Consider the following 21,568-nt stretch of genomic DNA (forward strand, 5'->3'; position numbering starts at 1 on the left):
CCGAGATTGAGCTGGCCGTTTTACCTTTGATTCTGAGAAAAGTTTCTGACCTCAAATTCAGGACATTGCTGAGACAGTCTTTTCCATTTCGAAAGCCCATATTTTTCTCCCTAAATTTCTATTTCTCTCCACTTGCCTGCATGTGCATCTTTCTCTTTCTGTCTGTATATAACTGTGTATCTCTCATTCTCTGTTTTGCCTTCCAAATATGTCTCTAGCTAGATGTGTTTGTATATCTTTGTGTGAATTTGTGTATCCATTTGTTCCACTATATCCTCCTCTCTATATATCTCTATCCCTCTCTTTATATCTCTACTCATTTCTCTGTCTTATTCTTTATGTCCCTCTACCCCTCTTTCTCCCTATCTCATTTACTCTCTGTCTCTTAAACCTTAAACAAATAAAACATGCACACACAAAAATGGGGTGTCATCATTTTAAATGGGAAGCAGAACTATTTCATTTCAATTAACTTCACATATGGAAAGTGAAAGAGAGAGAGATTTGAAGACAGAGATAGTGTGAGAAAGAGACTGAGAAATAGGAAGAAGGGTATGACCTCCACAAAACATCTTGTTTCTCAGAAGGAGAAAAAGAGGAACACAAAGAGACAGAAAGGGAAATGGCAAGAAAGAGGGAAATACACAAATTCACCATTACACTTTATTGTGATTGACAACACAATGGATTAATTCAGTTCTCCTCGTTGCTTTCGTATTTCTTTATGGTTGTGTCAATCCAGTCCAGATACTTCTCCACATCAGTGTACACCCCATTAACGCCACAATTCTTGGGTCCAAAAGACACAATGCCCCTGGTCACATAACGATTCTGGTCCTGGGCCTCCTTGAACACAAAGGGTCCCCCACTGTCACCCTGGCAGGAGTCCACACCACTTTTTCCAGCACAGATCATGTTGGACTTGTTTCCTATAGTCTGGGTGCACAATGACCTCTTCCACAGGGAGTTGGTTTTCTCGTGACCTATGTCTCATGTCAACAATCCCACCATGGATATTCACCTGATGCGAATTGTCAAAGAGATGAGCAGCCGTCAGCACCCAACCATCGGATATCAGGGCTCCACCCCCATATGCAGATCCACCAATGATCAAACGCAGCTGCCAGGGAAAATCGCCCAACTCAGCTGGTCTGCCACCGAAGATGCGCCCAGGTTTAGAGGAGAGTCGGCTCATCCCACAGACTGTCAAGGGATAAAAATCAGAGCAGTTGATATCTTCTCATAATCCTCTCAAATGCAAGACTTGCAAATATTAATTACCCAAAACCAAAGCCCTGACAGATGTTTGATTTGGGGACAGCACACAGTCAGATGGTGTCAAATTAAGAGCCGCACTACAATCCCCTCTATGTGTTGAATTAAAATGGAACCAAAGAATATCTACTGTAAAACAAAACAAAGAAACTGCAGTTGCAAGAGATTTGAAACAACGTCTACAGTTTTGCCCATTTTAAAAAGCCATCCCCATTTAATGGGATCTGATGACCAGGCAAAATCTCTCCTGAACTCTCTGAGAAGCAAGGAGCCCTGAAAGACTTGATAACCTGTTCTGAAGTTATTGCTAAGATCCTAGCTGGAGAATGATGTCTCATCCTGGGAGCTATGATCAAAAGGGTATGAAACTCTCCGAGATGATATGGAAACAGATTGAGCAGATTGGTGTCGAGTGTGGTGCTGGAAATGCATAGCAGGTCAGGCTGCATCTGAGGAGCAGGAAAATCGATGTTTTGTGCAAAAGCCCTTCTTGATGAAGGGCTTTTGCTGAAACATCAATTTTCCTGCTCCTCAGATGCTGCATGACCTGCTGTGCTTTTCCAGCACCACACTCTTGACTCTAATCTCCAGCATCTGTAGTCCTCACTTTCACCTGGGCAGATTGGTGTCAAGGACAATAAACTTATAGTTACTGCTGAGCGATTGGATAAGCCGGAATTGTTCTCCCTAGAGCTGAGAAGGTAAAGAGGAGATTTAATTCTAGTGTTCAAGATTGTTGGATTTTGAAAATCAAGAAAGTAATGTCTCTGTAGCAGGAGGCTTGGTAAATAGACGAGTAGATATATGATGTTGGCAAAAGAAGCTGTAGCAGGAGGAAATACTTTGTTGGGCAATGGGGAAAGAGCAGAGGGGAGTGCTTTTAATTTAAAATTTCTGCATACAAGCCAGTAGAGGCACGACAGGCTGACTGATCTCCTTGTAGGTGGTATTAATTAATGATTTCATGTTGTCTTTCTCTTAATGTATTTTGTTAAATATTTACCTGGTTTACACTTGGGCATGGTCGTCTGGTGACTCGTAACGTCCACCCATTCAGCATCAGCCGAGCATTCGAAGACAGCTGGTGGAGAGAAGAATGTAAAGGGAGAGGGCTATCTATTAGAGAGAAGGCTACATAAAATTACATCCTTTTTCCCAAATGGGCTCATGGGGTCATTGCCCCTGGTCATTGTGGATGTTCTTGATTTTAATGCACACCATTCATATTCTGTAACTATCTTCTACTTATCCTACAGCAAGTTGCTGAGGAGGCAGTGCTGTAGTTTTGACTGTGAGTTCTGTTGCTGCAGTTTGTGGGGACTCTCCAATTTTCTTAAATTGGCCTCATAAGCACTCACTGCCTTTAAGGGTGGCAGAGGTAGAAACTTTCATAACATTTAAGAAGTATTTAGATGTACATTTGCACACATGCAACGCTATGGGCCAATTGCTGGAAAATGGGATTAGAGTAGAATCATAGAATCCCTGCAGTGTGGAAGCCAGCCATTTAGCCCGTTGAGTTCACACTGACTATCTGAAGAGCATCCCATCAAGACCCACACTATCTCTGTAACCCCGCATTTCCCATGGCTAATTCAGCTAGCCTGCACATCCCTGGACACAATGGACAATTTAGCATAGCCAACCCTCAAATCACATCAGGTAAAGACTGGTTTTTGACTGGTGTGGACACAACGGGTTGAAGGGCCATTTTCCATGCTGTAGATGTTTTTGGCTCTGTGATCCTGCATGTAGTGCACTGTGGTCCTTAGCATAAACTGATTCTTGCCAGCTCTTTCTGACAATTGCTGCTTTTTCTGACAATTTTATTTGCCCCATCTTTGGATCTAATACTATCCCCAGTGTATTATGTTTTATTCTCCTCTATTCAGGTTTCCAACCCTTCCATTCTAGTCTAAACTCTAACAACAGCATGAGCAAACAGTCCCTTCAAACAATTTGGTCCCATTTGTGTTCCGATGTAGCTGGTCCCATTTGTATTGGTTCCACCTTTCAGAGATCCTGTCGCAATGTCCCAAAAATCTGAATCCTTCCCCACTACAACATTTATTCAGTCCATTTATTCATCTGATCAATCAATTTTCTGTAGTCAGCTTGTTCGACCTCACTCCTTTTTCTTACTAATGTCATTGGTACCAATATATATGATGACCATTGGTTGCTCACCCTCCCCCTTCAGAGTGCCTGCAGCCTCTCCATGATATCTTTGACCTCAGCACCACACACCAACTTTGAATCTCTTTAACTGCCTCAGAAATGCCTGTTTTTCCCCTTACTAATCATCTATCACTATCACAAAATACTTATCAATACAACCCCGCCATTCTTCTTCCTCCTGTCTTACACAGCAATGCTACCTGTGGTTCCATGGAACTGGCTCTGACTGGGTATCCCCTGAGATGACTGTGCTCCCACCCCCAACAGTATACAAAATGGTATAAATCTTGGAGAGGGAGTTGGCCGCAGGGTATCCTGCACTAGCTGCCTTCTTTTACTCTGCCTGGTTGTCACTTATCCCCCTTCTGCAGTCTTTACCTGATGTGATTTGAGTACCTCACTGAACGCTCTGGAAAGATAATCTCAGCATTGCGAGAGCCCAACAGTGAGCCCACCCACAGCTCCAGTTCTGAAATGGGGGTAACCAGCAGCTTCAAAGTGATCCTCCACTCACACCTCAGTCACTTGCCCTACTTTATTTTCCAAAAAAGTTGACTATTCTCCAGCAGGTCCATTTACATATTGGTTGAGAAAGGTTTCTTGAACACACTTAACAAATTCCAACACATTCAAGCCCTCAACACTATGGCAGTCTCAGTCTATGTTTGGAAAATTAGAATCCTCAACTATTGCAACTCTTCAAGGTTACTGGAAAGATTTGTAGCTTGGATGCTGGTTGTTATGGTTATGGGTATGTTTGTCAAGCTGGTAAGTTGATTTACAGATGTTTTGTCCCCTGTCTAGGTGACACCTTCAGTGCTTTGGAGCCTCCTGTGAAGTGCTGCTGTACTGCATCTTCTGGAATTTATTTGGTTTTGTTCCTGCTGCTTCTGTTTGCCAGTTCCAGTTGTTCATTGTAGTGGCCGGTATATTGGTTCATGGAGTCCGTGGATGAGTGTCATGCTTCTAGAAATTCTCTGGCTGTCCTATGTTTAGCTTGTCCTGTGATCGTTGTGTTGTCCCAGTCGAATTTGTGGTCCATGTCATCTGTGTGCGTGTGGCTAATAGGGACAGCTAGTCATGGCGTTTAATGGCTAGTTGATGTTTATGGATGCGGATTGTTAGTTGTCTGCCTGTTTGTCCTATATGTTTTGTGTGGTCTTTGTATGGAATCTTGTAAATTACATTTGTCTTGCACATGATGGGTAGAGGGTCCTTTGTCCTGATGAGTTGTCTGAGCGTGGGCTGTTAGTTTATGTGCTGTCATGAATCTGATGGTCGGAGAAGGCTGGCTGTCAGTTCCAAGACATTTTTCATGTAGTGTGATTAGTGAGTTAGGCCATGGTATGTCCTTGTCATGTTGTTTGTTAGGCATCTGCCGATGAAGTTGCGGGGAGATCTGTTCGTGGAAAATCATCCATAGAAGTGTTCTTCATCTTCTCTTTGTAGGTCAGGAGTGCTGCAGTGTGTTGCCACCCATTTGAACAGGATGCTAATGCAGCTTCTCTTGTGTGTGTTTGGCTGGTTGCTGTTGTAGTTCAGCACCTGGTCGGTGTGTGCAGCTTTCCTACACACTTTTGTGGTGCATTCACCATTCTGTGTTCTTTGGACCATCATATCCAGGAATGGGAGTTGATTGTTGGTTTCCTCTTCTCTCATAAATCTGATCCCTGTGACTATGGTGTCCACAATCTGGTGTGTGTTCTCGATTGCTGTTCTCTTAATGATGACAAATGTGTCATCTACATACCTGATCCAGAGTTTGGATTGGATTTGTGGTAGGGCTGTTTGTTCCAATCTTTGCACCACTGCATCTGCTATGAGTCCAGAGATGGGTGAGCCCACAGGTATTACAACTCTATTATTCTTACAGCTATCTGTGATCTCCCTAGAAAATTGCTTCTCAATTTCTTGCTGACCATTGGGGATCCTATAGTACAATCCCAGCAAAGTGATCACACTTTTTTTTTCTCAGCTCCCTCTGTATATCTTCACTGGAAGACCCTCCAGGGAACATCATCTCTAAATATTGCCGTGACATTTTCCTTAATCAAAAATGCCACTCCCCCTCCTCTCTTGCCTCCCCTTCTATCTTTTCTATATCATCGATACCCCTGAACTTTGAGCTTCCAGTCCTGTCCCTCCCTCAGTCATGTTTCTGTAATAGTTATGATGTCCCAGTCCCACGTCCCCATCCACTTCACAGCAATGCTAGCTCTGTGACTGTTGCTGACTGACGTCGGGCTTTTAGTGAGGGAGTTCTAGGATTTGGATCCAGTGACAGTGAAGGACAAGTGATGGATTTCCAAGTCAGGATGATGAGTGTCCTGGAGGGGAACTTGCAGGTGGTGATGTTTCCATGCAGTTGCTGTCCTTGTCCTTCCTGGTGGTTATGGGTTTGGAAGGTGCTGTTGAAAGATGATTATGAGCTGTTGTGGTTAATCTTGTAGACTGTACACACTGCTACTATGTGCAGTAGTGGTGGAGGAAGTTGATGTTTAAATTGATGGATGAGATGCATGTTTTCTCTGGGATGATGTTAAGCTTCCAGACCTGCACTCCTCTGGACAAGTGGAGTGTATTGTAACACACTTTGACTGGAACCTTTAGATAATGGATTCAATTTGTTCTCACCTTTGGGGGCAGGACAGACAGAGGCAACTTTCCACATTATTTGGTGTTGTAGTCTACGAAGACAGCACACCTTGAGGTGTGGCTAGATCTGGAGCACAAATATTCAGTATTATTTGTGGAATGTTGTCAATGCTCGTGACCTTTGCAGAATCCAGTGCCTTCAGCCATTTCTTGATATCATGTGAGATGAAGCAATTTGTCTGAAGATTGGCACCTGTGATGACAGGCACCTCAGGAGGGAGCCAATATGGATCATCTACTTGACACTTCTGGCTGAATGTTGCTTCAATGCTTCAGTCTTGCCTTTTGCACTCATGTGCTGGGCTCCCCCATTATTGAATGTGACAATATTGGAAGAACCTCTTTCCCTTCCAGTGAGTTGTTTAATTGCCCACCACCATGCACGATTGGAGGCGGAAGGACTGCAGAGCTTTGATCCGTCTGTTGAACGTGGGATTGTTTAACCCCGGCTATCACTGTATAGCTTGAAAATAGGCCTGGCTGTAGCTTCACATCATTTCAGCTCACTTTCAGGTCTGCCTCACGCTACTCCTGGCATGGCCTCTTGCATTCTTCAATGCAGCTGGATCATTCGCCTGACCCTACGGTAATGGTAGAGAAGGAGATATGCTTCGCTGTGAAATTACCAATTGTAGTTGGATACAATTCTACAGATACTAATGGCCCACTATCCATAAGGGATGCCCAGTTCTGAGTTGTGAAATGTATTTGATTCTATCTTCGACTTGAATGTACCTTAATGACTCGACCTCAACAGCCTTTTGCAGTAAAGAGTTGTGTAGATTCATTACCCTCAGAGAGGAAAAAATTCCTCCTCATCTCGGTCTTAAATGGGCCTCTTACTCTAACTTTACTGGGGATCTGGAGCTTGTTGCTTGTAAAAGGGGTCATTCCAGAAATCCTGACATCAATATTAACTGCTACACATAAGACCATGAAAAATAGGAACAGGAGTAGGCCATTTGGCCCCGAGATCCTGCTTAGCCATTCAATGAGATCTTTGCTAATTAGATACACCTCACATCCATTTTCCTGTTCATTCCCTGTAACCCTTGTTTCCCCTGCTGATCAAGAATTTATCTTTCTCAGCCTTAAATATACACAAGGACTCTGTTCCCCACTGCTCTGTGTGGCAAGGAGTTCAAAGACACAACACTCTGTAAGAGGAAAAAAATTCCTTCTCATCTCAACCTTAAATTGATACTCCTTAAATCTGAGACCATGCCCTCTGGTCCTAGTCTCTCCTGTGAGTCTTCTCATCCTCTCAACATTTACTCTGTCAAGCCCCTTAAGAATCAGACATGTTTCAATGAGATCACCTCTCCTCCTTCTAAATTCCAATGAGTAGAGCCCCAAGTTGTTTAACCTTTGCTCACCAGGGATCACCTTCCTGAAACTTCTCTGAACTGCCTCCAATGAAGTGATATCTTCCCTCAAATAAAGGAACAAAAACTGCTCTCTGTACTCCAGCTGTGATTTCACAAACGCCTTGTACACCTTGGAGTAAGACATCCCTACTCTTAAACTCTCAACCCTGTGAAATAAGGACCAACATTCATGAACCTTCCTGATTACCTGCTGCACCTGTATGCTAGCTTTCTGTGTTTTGTGCACAAGCATTGATGTTTCATAAACTACAAGGAATGGAGTAAGTTCCAAGTCTGAAAATATGATTTAGACTGTGTGGATGCTTGTTGGCTGCCATGAACACAATGGGTCTCACCGTTTCCTTCAAGTTTATAGTATGGTTCTTCACAGCTGTACGTATTCCAGTGTCTGTAAACTGTGGATGTGAAGTTCTCACGTCCATTTGTCAGTTTACTGGGAGGTCCGCAGTTCACAGCTGTGAATGGGAAACAGTCGAGCAATAAGCTACAATCAATCATGAGACATCTATCAAGGTTCTTAATTTCAACAATAATATTTACATATTTATTTGTTTGTTCAATTTATCGTTCCACCATTTTTCCAGTCTATTTTAACCAACTCTGTGTTTGCACCTTTCTAACTGTCTTTACTTAAGTTTAAGAGACTTGTTTTAAGAGGCATTTGGACGGGTATAGAATAGGAAGGGTTTGGAGGGATATGGGCCAGTTGCTGGCAGGTGAGACTAGATTGGGTTGGGATGTCTGGTCGGCATGGACGGGTTGGACCGAAGTGTCTGTTTCCAAGCTGTACATCTCTATGACTGTAAGACACCAGGTTTCACAACCTCAAATGTAACATGAAATTCTAGCTCATCATGATCACTCTTTTTTTCAGAAGGTCCTTCATTAGAAGATCATGAATTAATGCTGCTAATTCATTATTACTAACAGCCTGTTTCCTGGATTGTTCCGCAACATATCATCAAATCTACCTTTGCCAATTTGTTCATGCCAAGCAGTGTGAAGGCTAACCTATGCTGATGGTACTTTCCTTAAAAGCTGTCACTATTTCTTGATTTATACAAGTCCAACAATGCAGCTACAGCTGGGGTATCTATATGTCAAAACGGAGGCACAGTGGTCATGCCATTGAATCTGGAGGCCAGGCTTTTGGGACGTGGATTCAAATCCCACCATGGTGGGCTCGTGTAAATAAAACACAGTAAATGAATTTTGAATTGAAAGCTAGTCCCAATATTGGATAATAGTAATAACAATTAAATTATAGTCAATTATGATTAAAATTTCTCCAGTTCACTCATGGCCTTTAGGGAAAGAAATCTCTTTACCGACCTGGTCTGGCCTGCATGTCCGTCCAGACCCACAGCAATGTGATTGACTCTTAACTGCCCTCTGAACTGGCTGAGAAGCTCCTCAGTTCATGAATAGGCAACAGATGCTGGATTTTTCAGCAACATTTGCATCCAACCTCACCTTTTCTTTCTCTTGCCTCTAAGCAAACTGATTCTCCGCTTTGATCTTTGGAACCACAGTCCGCATTCTGCCATTCTCAAACAAAAAACTAGTCCATCTCCTGTTCTGTTCTGACAAAACATCAAGTGCCCTTGTCTTCAAGATACTTAATTAGTGCGTAAATCAGAACAACCTGTCACATAAGGAGATACTATGACAGGCAGGCCATAACATCATTGAACATGGGAACATGTTTGAAATGCAGAATGACTGACTCCTGTTGTTATGTCTCTTCCTAAACAATTATTTGATCAAAAAGGTAGATATTTTCTAATCAACATTCTAATATATCTGGAACAGGTTGGGCCCTGAACTTGTGCCTCTTTGTCTTGAGGTATGAATATTACATTGCACCAGAAAATATCCACTTGGCCAACAAGATAAGATTGAAAGAAGCAATTAATGGAGGAACGATGGTCAGAGAGACTCCCCAGCCTATTAGAATACATTACATTACTTCACTTACGTCTGCAAGAATATGAGTCACTGTTCCATGTCCCATCCTTCTGGCAATGCAGCATGGCGGAACTGATGTGCTCTTTTTGCTTTGAATCCTACAGGGAGCACAGTTAATGGAACAGAATTAAAGCAGTACCAAGGAATCCTTCTGCAAGTTCTCAGGAGTCAGCCATCAGCTGTGGCTCCACCAGGGGGAGTCAGAGAGCAGGGTGACTGAACGACAGAGACAGACAAGCCTTAATCATGTGTGTAGAATCACGGGATCAACACAGCAGGGAATGGCGGAAAACTTTGAAATATTGTGAAGAGGATATCACAAGTATCAAGAGGATTTCGACAGGTTTATGGAATATGGAACATGTGGCTGCAGAAATTTAATGCAGAAAATTGTGAAATGATTTAATGCAGACTAATGTTTGGTAGTTAAAATAGGGAGGGACAGCATTAGTTAAAGAGCAAGTCCAAACGTGAGGGCAGGAGCACAGGAACTTTAGAGTATATGTGCTCAAGTCAATGAATGTGGCAGCGCAGGTTGAGACAATGGTTAATTATGTATCCAGAACCCTGGGATTCAAAAACAGGGTTCTAGAGTAAGAAAAACAACAAAGTGATGAGAAAAACCTCAATTAATTATTCAACCTTGACTGAAGTGTTGTGACCACTTCTGGACACCACGCTTTAGGAAGAATGTGAAGGTATTCAAGATGAGTAGAAAATATATGTCCTCTTGTTCTTGGAGTGAAGATTAAGAGACAATTAGATTGAGCTGTTCAAGATGTTGAGAGGTCCATACAGAGTCGATTGGGAGAAGCTATTGACATTGTAGAAGGAGCAGGACCTAGAGGAATCTGGTTTTAAGGTGACTGGCAAAAGAATAACAGCAGCATGAGAAAAAACATTTTTCACACAGTGAGTGGTTTGATCTGGCAGTACTTCCTGACAGAATGGTAAAAACAGATTCAACTGAGGCTTTTAAAAGAGAATTAGATAAATATATAATGAGTAAAAGAAACTCTGGGCTACACAGGAAAACGTGGCAAGTGTAACTACCTGCTTTGCTCTTGCAGAGGTTCAGATTGGACATGATAGACCAATTGCCTGCCTTCTGTTACACAAACCAATCTATGATTCAGTTACACTATTAAGTCCATCATGCAATGCGTTGGCTGTTTGATAGAAGTGTCCAATTAACTCCACTTCCCTGCTCTTTTCACATAGTCTTGCACTTAGGTTAAATTCAATTATTTACCCAAGTTAGTTTGAAATACACAAATGTATCTGTTCCAACAGTTGACTTTGAATTCCAGATGTAAACCACTCACTGTTTAAAAGCATTAGTTACTTATATCACCCCTTGTTCTGTTGCCAATTAGCTTTAGTCTGTGTCTTCAGCCACTAGAAACAGTTTCTCCTTGATACACTATCGTTAAACCCTTCATGATCTGGAAGACCTCTGTAATACTTCCCTGCTGCAAAAAGAACAGTTTTAGATTTACCAGACTATACATATTACTGAGGCCCTTCATCCCTGATACAATTCTGGTAAATGTCTCTGCAAAACCATGACTCCTTCCTAAAATATGGAATCCAAAATTAAATACAACTCACCCCTGTGAAGGCCCAAATTGCATTTTGTAAAGATTTATCATATTATCTTTGCTTTTGTACACAATCTCTGAGTTAATAAAGTCAAAGATCAGTCTAATTTTTTGACAATGTTTTCAACTTGACCACAACGTTTTGTATGCGTATATATCCCAAGTCTTTTGGTTCTAGTTCAGGAGACTGAGAAACACATTTAGATTATTCGTAGGTTAAACTTTTGTGGCAGGTCAGTCATTGAAATATTTTCATGTGAGGTGTTCATTATGCAAAAGAAAGAGAACCAAATAAAATTGTATGTATACCAACACAGTTAAAAACTTTTTTTTCAGTTCTAACAATTTGAAGAGTTCTATACAAATGCTCCCAAATGAAACTTCACAAAGTAAAACTTGAGCAGCACAATGGCTCAGTGGTTCGCAATGCTACCTCATAATACTAGGGACCTTGGTTTGATTCTAGCCTCGGGCAACTGTCTATGTGGAGTTTGCATGTTCTCCCCATGTCTGTGTGGGTTTCCTCTCACATTCCAAAGATATGCAGGTTAAGTAGATTGGCTATGTAAAATCACCCAGGGATATTGTTGTAAAGTTGGTATGGTAAAATGAGGGAAAGCATTGCATGGTCCCTTTAGACAATGGTGTTTTTTCAGTTATGAGAAGTTAAGATGGATGTCTGAACAGCAATTAAAGTCCAGGTTTACAGATTGAAACATTTTATATCAAATAGCCAAGCAGCATTTTTACCAAGACGACAAGTCTTTTCAAATTTATCCAAATAATTTAAACTAAGCATTTTGAGGTTGAAAGCCAATTAAATTTAAATCTGATGGTGTTGATAACCTTGAACCAATTTGGTTGTACAGAAATCAATATGTCTGCATGGGTAAAAAGACGGACAATTGAATATAGAGGGGAGAGCCATCTGAAGAGATAAGAAATCTCCACACTCTCAGAAAAAGGCACCATTCTATTCGTAAAGGTATCATGGCACGTTTCGATAATATTCCAGGCAAAAATATCAGAGAAAATGCCTGAGAAGCATTTCAGCCAGAGGAAGACAATGAAAGAAGAAACAGAAAGTTGAGAAGGATCTACTCTGTGTGAACTTTGAGAGACTAAGTTTTAATTTATTGTTTTCTTATTACTTGAATTTAGATAAGTGGGACCTATGTTATTGAAACAGCATACAGTCTTACTTTATTCAGGAATAGGTAGTTAGAGAGGAACTGCTCAGTCTGTTAGTTGTTCTGTTAGTTTGTTCAGTGTTGAAATTGTGTAAATAATTTGTTATGTGTTAATTATAGAGTGGGTAAAGGAGTCCATTTCATTTCATTACGCTTTTATCAGGGTTGGGGGTAAGAGGTAGGTTATACCACTTTTCACACTTATTTTTAATGTGATTACGAAACAAGATGAGTTCCTCTAGGTGTTTTGGGTTTAATTATCAGAGGGGGGTTGATCTCCACTTTGTCACAAAGTGCAGGTGGGTTGACCATGGCAAATGCAGGATTATAGGATAGGGGGTTGGGTCTGGGTAGGATGTGCTTCGGAGGTGTAGTCTTTATGGGCTAAATAGCCAATCCACAATGTAGGGATTATATTATTCTTCCCTGATGCTATGAAAACACTTCAGGTAGGGTGGCTGTTCCCTGACCATGATTCTCTTGCTAAGAGGAAACAGCTCTCTCTTCCAAACTAAACTCCTGATTCTTTGGAACTGAAGTCAAAAGCTAAACTAATGGCTTCAGGTTTGTATAAACACAACAGTATAAACAAATAATTCGTTGACATAGCAGATGTCTTGTCACACAATTGACTGAAGCCTGCTCGGGTATATTGTATTCAGGTCACTATTCCCAAATCTGATCTTCTAAAAAATAACCTGAACAGAACTGAAACCACACATCTGCCTCTATTTTAAATCAAAATCCCAAATGGTGATAATATGTGTAGTATATAACTTTAATAACACTCCAGAGTGGGAATTGTGCTCATAATTTTCTGAATCAGCATGAAAGGTTTATGTATTAAATATCAAAACAGGGTTGACCAGAGTTAACAGAGCCCTCAATGTTCATTACTTGGTTTAAAGAGAATGCAACTTACGTAGAGCTCAAACCCAACATCACAGCTCAGTTGTACAATGTCCTTATAATCATACTCTGATTTATTCGGCTGAATAACATTATGCTCCAAGATGTAAGTGGGACATTGCTTGGCTGCAGACAAAACACACAGGAAATCATATTAGATTTTAAACAAGCAATACTGTCACAGAGAAATATAGCACAGAAATATGACATTCAGCCTACCATGTCTTCGGTAACTGTTTGAAAGAGCAATCTAGTTATTTCCTGTTCCTATAGGCTTGAAAATAATTTTCTATTTGAAGTATTTATCAGTTCCTCTCTTGAAAGTTCCTACTAAATCTTTCTCAATTGCCCTTTAAGGCAGCACATTCCAGATTATAACAACTCACTTCATAAAAAGGAGGCATTCTCAACTAATGCTCTGGGTCGTTCATCAATTATCATGAATTAGTCTGTCATCACGGACCTACATTCTTTGGAACAAGCAGTTACTACTTTATCAAAGTGTGATATTACATCTTCTCTTTATATTTTAATGAATGTACAAGGTCACCAACAATACAGAAATTGTTTTCATAACTGGACTCTACTAACCACTGGGTCTCCTTCCTGCAGCAGCCATGGGACAGTGGCTATTACTCTCATTCAGAATTCATGGTACTGAGGGTTCAAGTCCCATTCTAGAGACTGGAGCTTGGAATACAAGCTCACATTCCCAGTGTGGAAATGCTGCATCATTGGAGGGTCAGGACAGAGGGAGTGTTGCACTGTCAGAAGATCATAAGCTCCTTATTAAAGGAATACTGCACTGTCAGAGAACCAATACTGCGGGAGTTGTGGAAAAAAATATTGCAGGATGTGGGCTTTGCTGGCTAGGCCAGCATTTATTGCCCATACCTAATTGGCCAGAGAGGTAATAAAGAGTCAACAACAGCACTGCAGATGATGTAGGACAGCAGTTTCCTTCCTTAAAGGACATGAACAAATCAGACGTTTTTTAGCCAACAATCAACAATTTCATAGTGATCATTAGAGGCTTAAATTGAATTCAAATTCCATCATCTACCTTTGCTGGATTTGAACCCAGGTCTCCAGAAAATCACTTGAATCTCTGAATCAAAAGTCTGGCACTACTCTGATTCAAACGTCAAAGCCATCACCTTCCACAGTACTACACTAGTAGAAAGATCAGTGTTAAAGGAATGCTGCCTTTCCAAAGGATAGGGAATGCTGTACAGTCAGAGAATCACCACTGAAGGAATGACAGTCAGATGGTCAATATTGAGGAGTGCTGCACTGTCAGAGGGTCAATGCTGAGTGAATGACGCATTGTCAGAGAGTCAGTACTGTGAGAGTGCTGCATGTTTGGAGGATCAGTACTGAAGGAAAGCTGCACTGTCAGAGGGACAGTATGGAGAGAGTGCTGCACTGTTGTAGAGTCAGTACTAATTGAGTTCTGTATCATTGAACAGTTAGTGTTGATGGAGTGCTGCACTGTAGGAGGGTCAGTACTGAGGCAGCACTGCACTGAGGGAACATGGTATTGTTGAAAGGTCAGTATTTTGGGTGCATTGAACTGTTAGATATACCATGTTTCAGAATCAAATTTAAAATGAATCTCTACAGAGAAAGTAAAGAATTGTATAAAGGTACTGAAGAAAACTTTGAAAAATGATTAGTTAGGATGCTACCTGAACTAAAGGATAAATAACGATTAGAAAAGTAAAAAGAAAAATAGGTTGGAATTTTCTTCTCAAAACGTTTGGGCATGGGGGCTGTGATCAGAATTTAACTTTAAAATTATAAGTTTCAATAGACTAGACTTGGGAAAGATGTTTCCATTATGGGGGGGGAAACTAAAATTAGGGGAAGTCAGTGTTAGACAGTTACGCATAAATATATTCAGAAACATCTGCATCCCGAGAGTGGTGAGAATGCGGAACTACCAATGGGAGTAAGTTAAGGTGATTATAAGAAATGGATTGAATGAACAAATTGGATACAGACTTGAAGGAGGAGGGGAGAGATTGACATGCTGATGGGGTGAGACGTAGAGAGGGTGGGAGAATGTGTGTAGTGATGCACAACCACAGGCTACATGGCCTCCTGTACAGTAAAGTTCATGTTACTTTGGCAAATTCTACATTTTACCGGTTGATTTGTACATTATTTTCCACCCTTTCTTCTCTCCTTGATCATCGGTGCGGAAAGTTATCTCCACCTCATTTGACAGAAGTTCATGAATAACCGGAGCACTATCTCCACAGAAGGGGCCATATTCCTTGGCTCCGGATGTGATCTGGAATCAGGAAAATCTATATTAGCTGCAGAATCATGGAACAGTCTAGTACTGAAAGAGGCCAGACAGCCCATCAGGATTGAACTGGCTCTCTCAAGGAGCAATCCCATTAATTTCACAAAAACTGTCCTCTCACCTTGCAATGTTTTTTCTCAGTATCTATCCAATTCAGTTTTAAACACCACAATTCTGCTTCCACCACTTGTACAGAGAGTGCATTCCAAATCCCAGTTATTGCACAGAGAGAAGATTTTTCTTCCTTGGCCTTGTCCCTCAGGCTTCTTAATTTGCATTGAATTCCTGACCATTCATGTCATCCCTACTACCTGCTGCGCAAGTTCATCACTGCCATCCTGACAGCAGTCTACTTACCACCAAGGTGGAAGTGAAGAAATTTATACCAGTACAAACCCACATGAGATGAAATTCCCAGAAGCCTTATTCGTTAAAACTGGTGACTTCAACTGTGCCAACCTCAAGAAGGTGCTATCAAAATATCATCAACATGTTTCCTGTCCCATGTAGGGGCTAGACATCCTACACAGCCTTCAAAGATGCCTGCTGCTCCATACCCTCTCCGCACCTCGAAAAGTCAGATCACAATGCTGTGTTCCTTCTCCCAGTTTATAAGCAGAGTGGAAACGTGAGGTCCCAGCACAAAAATAGGACAGTGCTGGTCTGAGACAGTGGAAGACCTTCTGTGGGACTGCTTGGAATCAGTGGACTGATCCATATTTGAGAATTCTGCAGCCAACCAGACAAGTATGCCACCACCATCACAGACTTCATTAGCAAGTGCATAGAGCTGTGTGCCAAAGAACACAATCTGTATGTTCTCTAACCTGAAGACATGGATGAACCAGGAAACCCGTTGCCAACTGGAGATCAGGTGTGCGGTGTTCAAGTCAGACAACTCAGACCTTTACAGGAAATCCAGATAAAATCTCCACAAGGCCATTAGAGATGCCAAGAGGTAATACCGTACTACGTTAGAGACCCAAGCCTGCTGACTGTGGCAATGCCTACACGAAATAGAGTCATAGAGATGTACAGCACGGAAACAGACCTCTCTGTCCAACTCGTCCATGCCGACCAGATATCCCAACCTAAGCTATTCCCACCTGCCAGCACTTGGCCCATATCCCGCTAAACCCTTTCTTTTCATATACCCATCCAGATGCCTTTTAAATGTTGCAATTGTACCAACTTCCAGCACTTCCTCTGGCAGCTCATTCCAGACACGTACTAACCTCTACATGAAAAAAATTGCCCCTTAGATCCCTTTTATATCTTTCCCCTCTCACCCTAAACCTATGTCCTCTAGTTTTGGACTCCATTACCCCAGGGAAAAGACTTTGTCTATTTATCCTATCCATGTCCCTCATGATTTTATAAACCTCTATGAGGTCATCCCTCAGCCTCCGACGCTCCAGGGAAAACAGCCCCATCTATTCAGCCTCTCCCTATAGCTCAAATCCTCCAACTCTGGCAACATCCTTGTTAATCTTTTCTGAACCCTTTCAAGTTTCATAACATCCTTCCGAAAGGAAGGAGACCAGAATTGCATTTAATATTCCAAAAGTGGCCTAACCAATGCCCTGTACAGCTGCAACATGACCTCCCAACTCCTGCATTCAATACACTGACCAATAAAGGAAATCATACCAAGTGCCTTCTTTACTATCCTATTTACCTGCAACTCTACTTTCCAAGAGCTATGAACCTGCACTCCAAGGTGTCATTGTTCAGCAACGTTCCCTAGGACCTTACCATTAAGTGTATAAGTTCTGCTAAGATTTGCTTTCCCAAAATACAGCACCTTGTAATTATCTTAGTTGCATCTGCCACTCCTCAGCCTATTGGCCCAACTGATCAAGATCCTGTTGTAATCCGAGGTAACCTTCTTCGCTGTCCACTACACCTCCAATTTTGGTGTCATCTGCAAATTTACTAACTATACCTCCTATGTTCATATCCAAATCATTTATATAAATGACAAAAAGTAGTGGATCCAGCACTGATCCTTGTGGCTCCACTGGTCATAGGCCTCCCGTCTGAAAAACAACACTCTATCACCACCGTCTGTCTTCTACCTTTGAGCCAGTTTTATATCCAAATGGCTAGTTCTCTTTGTGTTCCATGAGGTCTAACCTTGTTAACCAGTCTCCCATGGGGAACCTTGTCGAATGCCTTACTGAAGTCCATATAGATCACGTACACCACTCTACCCTCATCAATCCTCTATGTTACTTTTTCAAAAAACTCAATCAAGTTCATGAGACATGAGACACGCACAAAGACCATCCCTAATCAGTCTTTGCTTTTCCACAGTCCTTGCCTGTAAATCTTGTCTGTCAGGATTCCCTCCAACAACTTGCCCTCCACCGACGTCAGGCTCACCGCTCTATAGTTCCCTAACGTGTCCTTACCGCTTTCTTAAATAACGGTGCCACATTAGCCAACCTCCAGTCTTCTGGCACCACACCTGTGACTATTGATGATACAAATATCTCAGCAAGAGGCCCAGCAATCACTTCTTTCGCTTCCCACAGAGTTCCAGGGTACACCTGATCAGGTCCTGGGGATTTATCTACCTTTCTGCATTTCCAGACATCGAGTACTTCCTCCTCTGTAATATGGACATTTTTCAAGATGTCACCATCTACTTCCCCACATTCTACAGATTACATGTCCTTCTCCACAATAAACACTAATGCAAAATACTTGTTTAGTATTTCCCCGATTTCCTGCGGCTCCACACAAAGGCTGCCTTGCTGATCTTTGAGGGGCCGTATTCTCTCCCTAGTTACCCCTTTGTCCTTAATGTATTTACAAAATCCCTTTGGATTCTCCTTCACCCTATTTGCCAAAGCTATCTTAAGTCCCCTTTTTTCCCTCCTGATTTCCCTCTTAAGTATACTCCTACTGCCTTTATATTCTTCTAAGGATTCACTCAATCTCTCCTTCTTTCTTTTTCTGAACCAAACCCTCAATTTCTCTAGTCATCCAGCATTCCCTATAACTACCAGCCTTTCCTTTCACCCTAACAGGAATATACTGTTTCTGAACTCGTTATCTCATTTCTGAATGCTTCTCATTTTCCAGCTGTCCCTTTACTTACGAACATCTGCAACCAATCAGCTTTTGAAAGTTCTTGCCTAATACCGTCAAAATTAGTCTTCCTCCAGTTTAGAACTTCAACTGTTAGATATGGTCTATCCTTTTCCATCACTATTTTTAAACTAGTAGAATTATGGTCATAGAGTCATAGAGATGTACAGCACGGAAACAGACCCGTTGGTTCAACTAGTCTGTGCCGACCAGATATCCTAACCCAATCTAGTCCCACCTGCCAGCACCCGGCCCATATCCCTCCAAACCCTTCCTATTCATATATTCAACCGGATGCCTTTTAAATGTTGCAATTGTACCAGCCTCCACCACTTCCTCTGGCAGCTCACTCCATACACATACTACCCTCTGCGTGAAAAGGTTGCCCCTTAGGACTTTTTTATATTTTTCCCCTTTCACCCTAAACCTACACCCTCTAGTTCTGGACTCCCCCACCTCAGGGAAAAGACCTCTCTATTTACCCTATCCATGCCCCTCACGATTGGAGGGTCCCTCTGCACCAATCAACTCTACCACTCCATGGCCAAATACTTCAACTCTCACTCACACTCTGCCAAAGACATGCAGGTCCTGGGTCTCCTCCATCACAATGCCCTGACCACCCGACACCAGGAGGAAGAACGCTTTATCTTCCGCCTTTGGACCTTCAAACTGCACGGCATCAATGTGGATTTCACCAGTTACCTCATTTCCCCTCTTCCTACTTTATCCCAGTTCCAACCTTCCAACTTGGAAATGCCCTCATGACCTGTCTCACCTGTCCATCTTCCTTCCTCTCTGTCCCCACCCATTTCTGTCCCAACCCTCTCGGCTCACAAGCCTCATTCCTGACAAAAAGCTTTTGCCCAAAATGTTGATTCTCCTGCTCCTCAGATGCTGCCTGATCTTCTTGTGGTGAATCCATGGAGAGTGACTGGCCCGGGTGGAGTCCCCATCCATGCACTCAGATCCTTTGCAGACCAGCTGGCAGAAGTATTCACTGACATCTTTAACCTCTCCTTGCTACAATCTGAAGTCCCCACCTGCTTCAGGAAGACCACCATCCTCCCAGTACCAAGGAAAATACATACAATGTGGCTCAATGACGATGACCTGGTGGCTCTGACTTCCATAATATGGAGTGCTTTGAGAGGTTAGTCATGGCTCATATCAACACTAGCCTCCAGGCCTGCCTTGGTCGCTTGGAATGTGCCGACTGGCACAACAGGTCCACATCAGGCATCATTTCTCGAGCCCTACACTTATCCCTGGAACATGTGGATGATAAGGATACCTGTGACAGGCTTTTATTTATCAACTACTGCTCCACCTTAATCCCAATCAAACTGATCTCCAAACTCTGTGACCTAGGTCTCTGCATCATTTCTGCAACTGGATCTTCAACTTCCTGACCCATAGACCACAATCAGTGAAGGTAGACAATAGCACCTTTTCCACGATAATCCTCACCATCAACGCTCCGCAGGGATGCAAATGCAGCCCCCTGCTGCACTCCCTGTTCACTCACAACAGTGTTGCCAAATTTTGTCTGAACTCCATCTACATGTTCACTGATGACAGCACTGTTGTAGGCCAGATATCAAAGAATAATGACTCAGAATACAGGAAGAAGATAGAATGCTTGGTGCAAAGATAACAATCTCTCCCTCAATGTTGGTGAAACTAAAGAGCTGATCATCTACTTCAGGAAGAAAGGAGGAGGACACACCCCTATCTACATCAAAGTAGTTGAGGTGGAGAAATTTGAGAACATTAAGTTCTTAGGAGTGGCAGTAACTAACAATCTGTCCTGGACCTGCCATGTAGATGTGACAGTCAAGAAGGCACAATGCCTCTTCTTCCTCAGGAGGCTAAGGAAATTCAGCATGTCAATAAGGGCTCTCACCAACTTTCACAGATGCACCATAGAAATCTGGATGCATTCCGACTTGGTACGGTAACTGCTCTGTCCAGTATCATAAGAAATGACAGAAAGTTGTGAACACAGCGCAGACCATCATGCAAACCAATCTTCCATCTATGGAAACCAAAAGAACTGCAGATGTTGTAAATCACAAACCAAAACAGAAGTTGGCGGAAACATTCATCAGGTCTGGCAGCAACTGTGAAGATAAATCAGAATTACTGTTTCAGGTCCAGTGACCCTTCTTCAGAACTGAGGAAGGGTCATTGGACCTGAAATGTTTACTCTGATTTCTTTTCAGAAACTGCCAGACCTGCTGAGTTTTTCCAACATTTTCAGATTTTTCTCCCATTTATGGAGGAGAAAGTGAGGGCTGCAGATGCCGGAGATCAGAGCTGAAAATGTGTTGCTGGAAAAGCACAGCAAGTCAGGCAGCATCCAAGGAACAGGAGAATTAACGTTTCGGGCATGAGCCCTCCCAACATTTTCAGCTCTCATTTATGGGCTCCATTTACACATCTCGTTGCCACAGAAAGTTAGTTAATAGTGTCAAAGATCCTTCCCATCCTGGTAATGCTTTCTTCTAAGCTCTTTCATCAGGCAGAAGCTTGAACACATGCACTAACAGGTTCAAGTACAACTTCTTCCCTGCTGTTATTAGACCGCTGAATGAACTCTCTAACTGCAAATAATGTTGATCTTGGTTTGCAGACCTCCTGTGCCGTTGTAACCTGAATGCTTTGCTCTGTCTAAGTGCTCTGTGATCTGTATTACCTTGTTTGCTATGATATTCCTGTACTGCTTGCAAAATAAAGCTTTTCACTGTAATTAGATACAAATGACTACAATAAATCAAATCAAATCAGATAAATCAAATTGAATCAAATCAATTCAAAGCCATTACAAACTATTTCTTCCTTTGTCTTCTATCTAAACCATTAATGAGTTTGAACATCTCCATCACATCCCTTCTTGGCTTCCTTTACTTTAAAGGGAGCCAACAACAGTTTCTTTAGATCTCTCCTCAGAACTGTCATTCCAAATCCTGGACCTGCTGAAAAAGTTAGAGTTTA

General features: G+C 42.1%; 1 protein-coding gene across 1 annotated transcript in view; it reads right to left on the minus strand.

Moving 5' to 3' along the window:
- Positions 1-422: 422 nt before the first annotated feature.
- LOC122542919 (complement C1s subcomponent-like) overlaps positions 423-21,568 on the minus strand; it is a 38,266-nt gene continuing 17,120 nt past the window's right edge. The window contains 7 exon segments of the mRNA XM_043681060.1: positions 423-915; positions 917-1,203; positions 2,279-2,356; positions 7,832-7,951; positions 9,475-9,562; positions 13,178-13,290; positions 15,313-15,460. Of these exon segments, the coding sequence (XP_043536995.1) occupies positions 694-915; positions 917-1,203; positions 2,279-2,356; positions 7,832-7,951; positions 9,475-9,562; positions 13,178-13,290; positions 15,313-15,460 (1,056 nt within the window). The 3' untranslated portion in view covers positions 423-693.

This window comes from Chiloscyllium plagiosum, chromosome 41 (genome assembly GCF_004010195.1).
Source record: "Chiloscyllium plagiosum isolate BGI_BamShark_2017 chromosome 41, ASM401019v2, whole genome shotgun sequence".
Lineage (NCBI taxonomy): Eukaryota > Metazoa > Chordata > Chondrichthyes > Orectolobiformes > Hemiscylliidae > Chiloscyllium > Chiloscyllium plagiosum.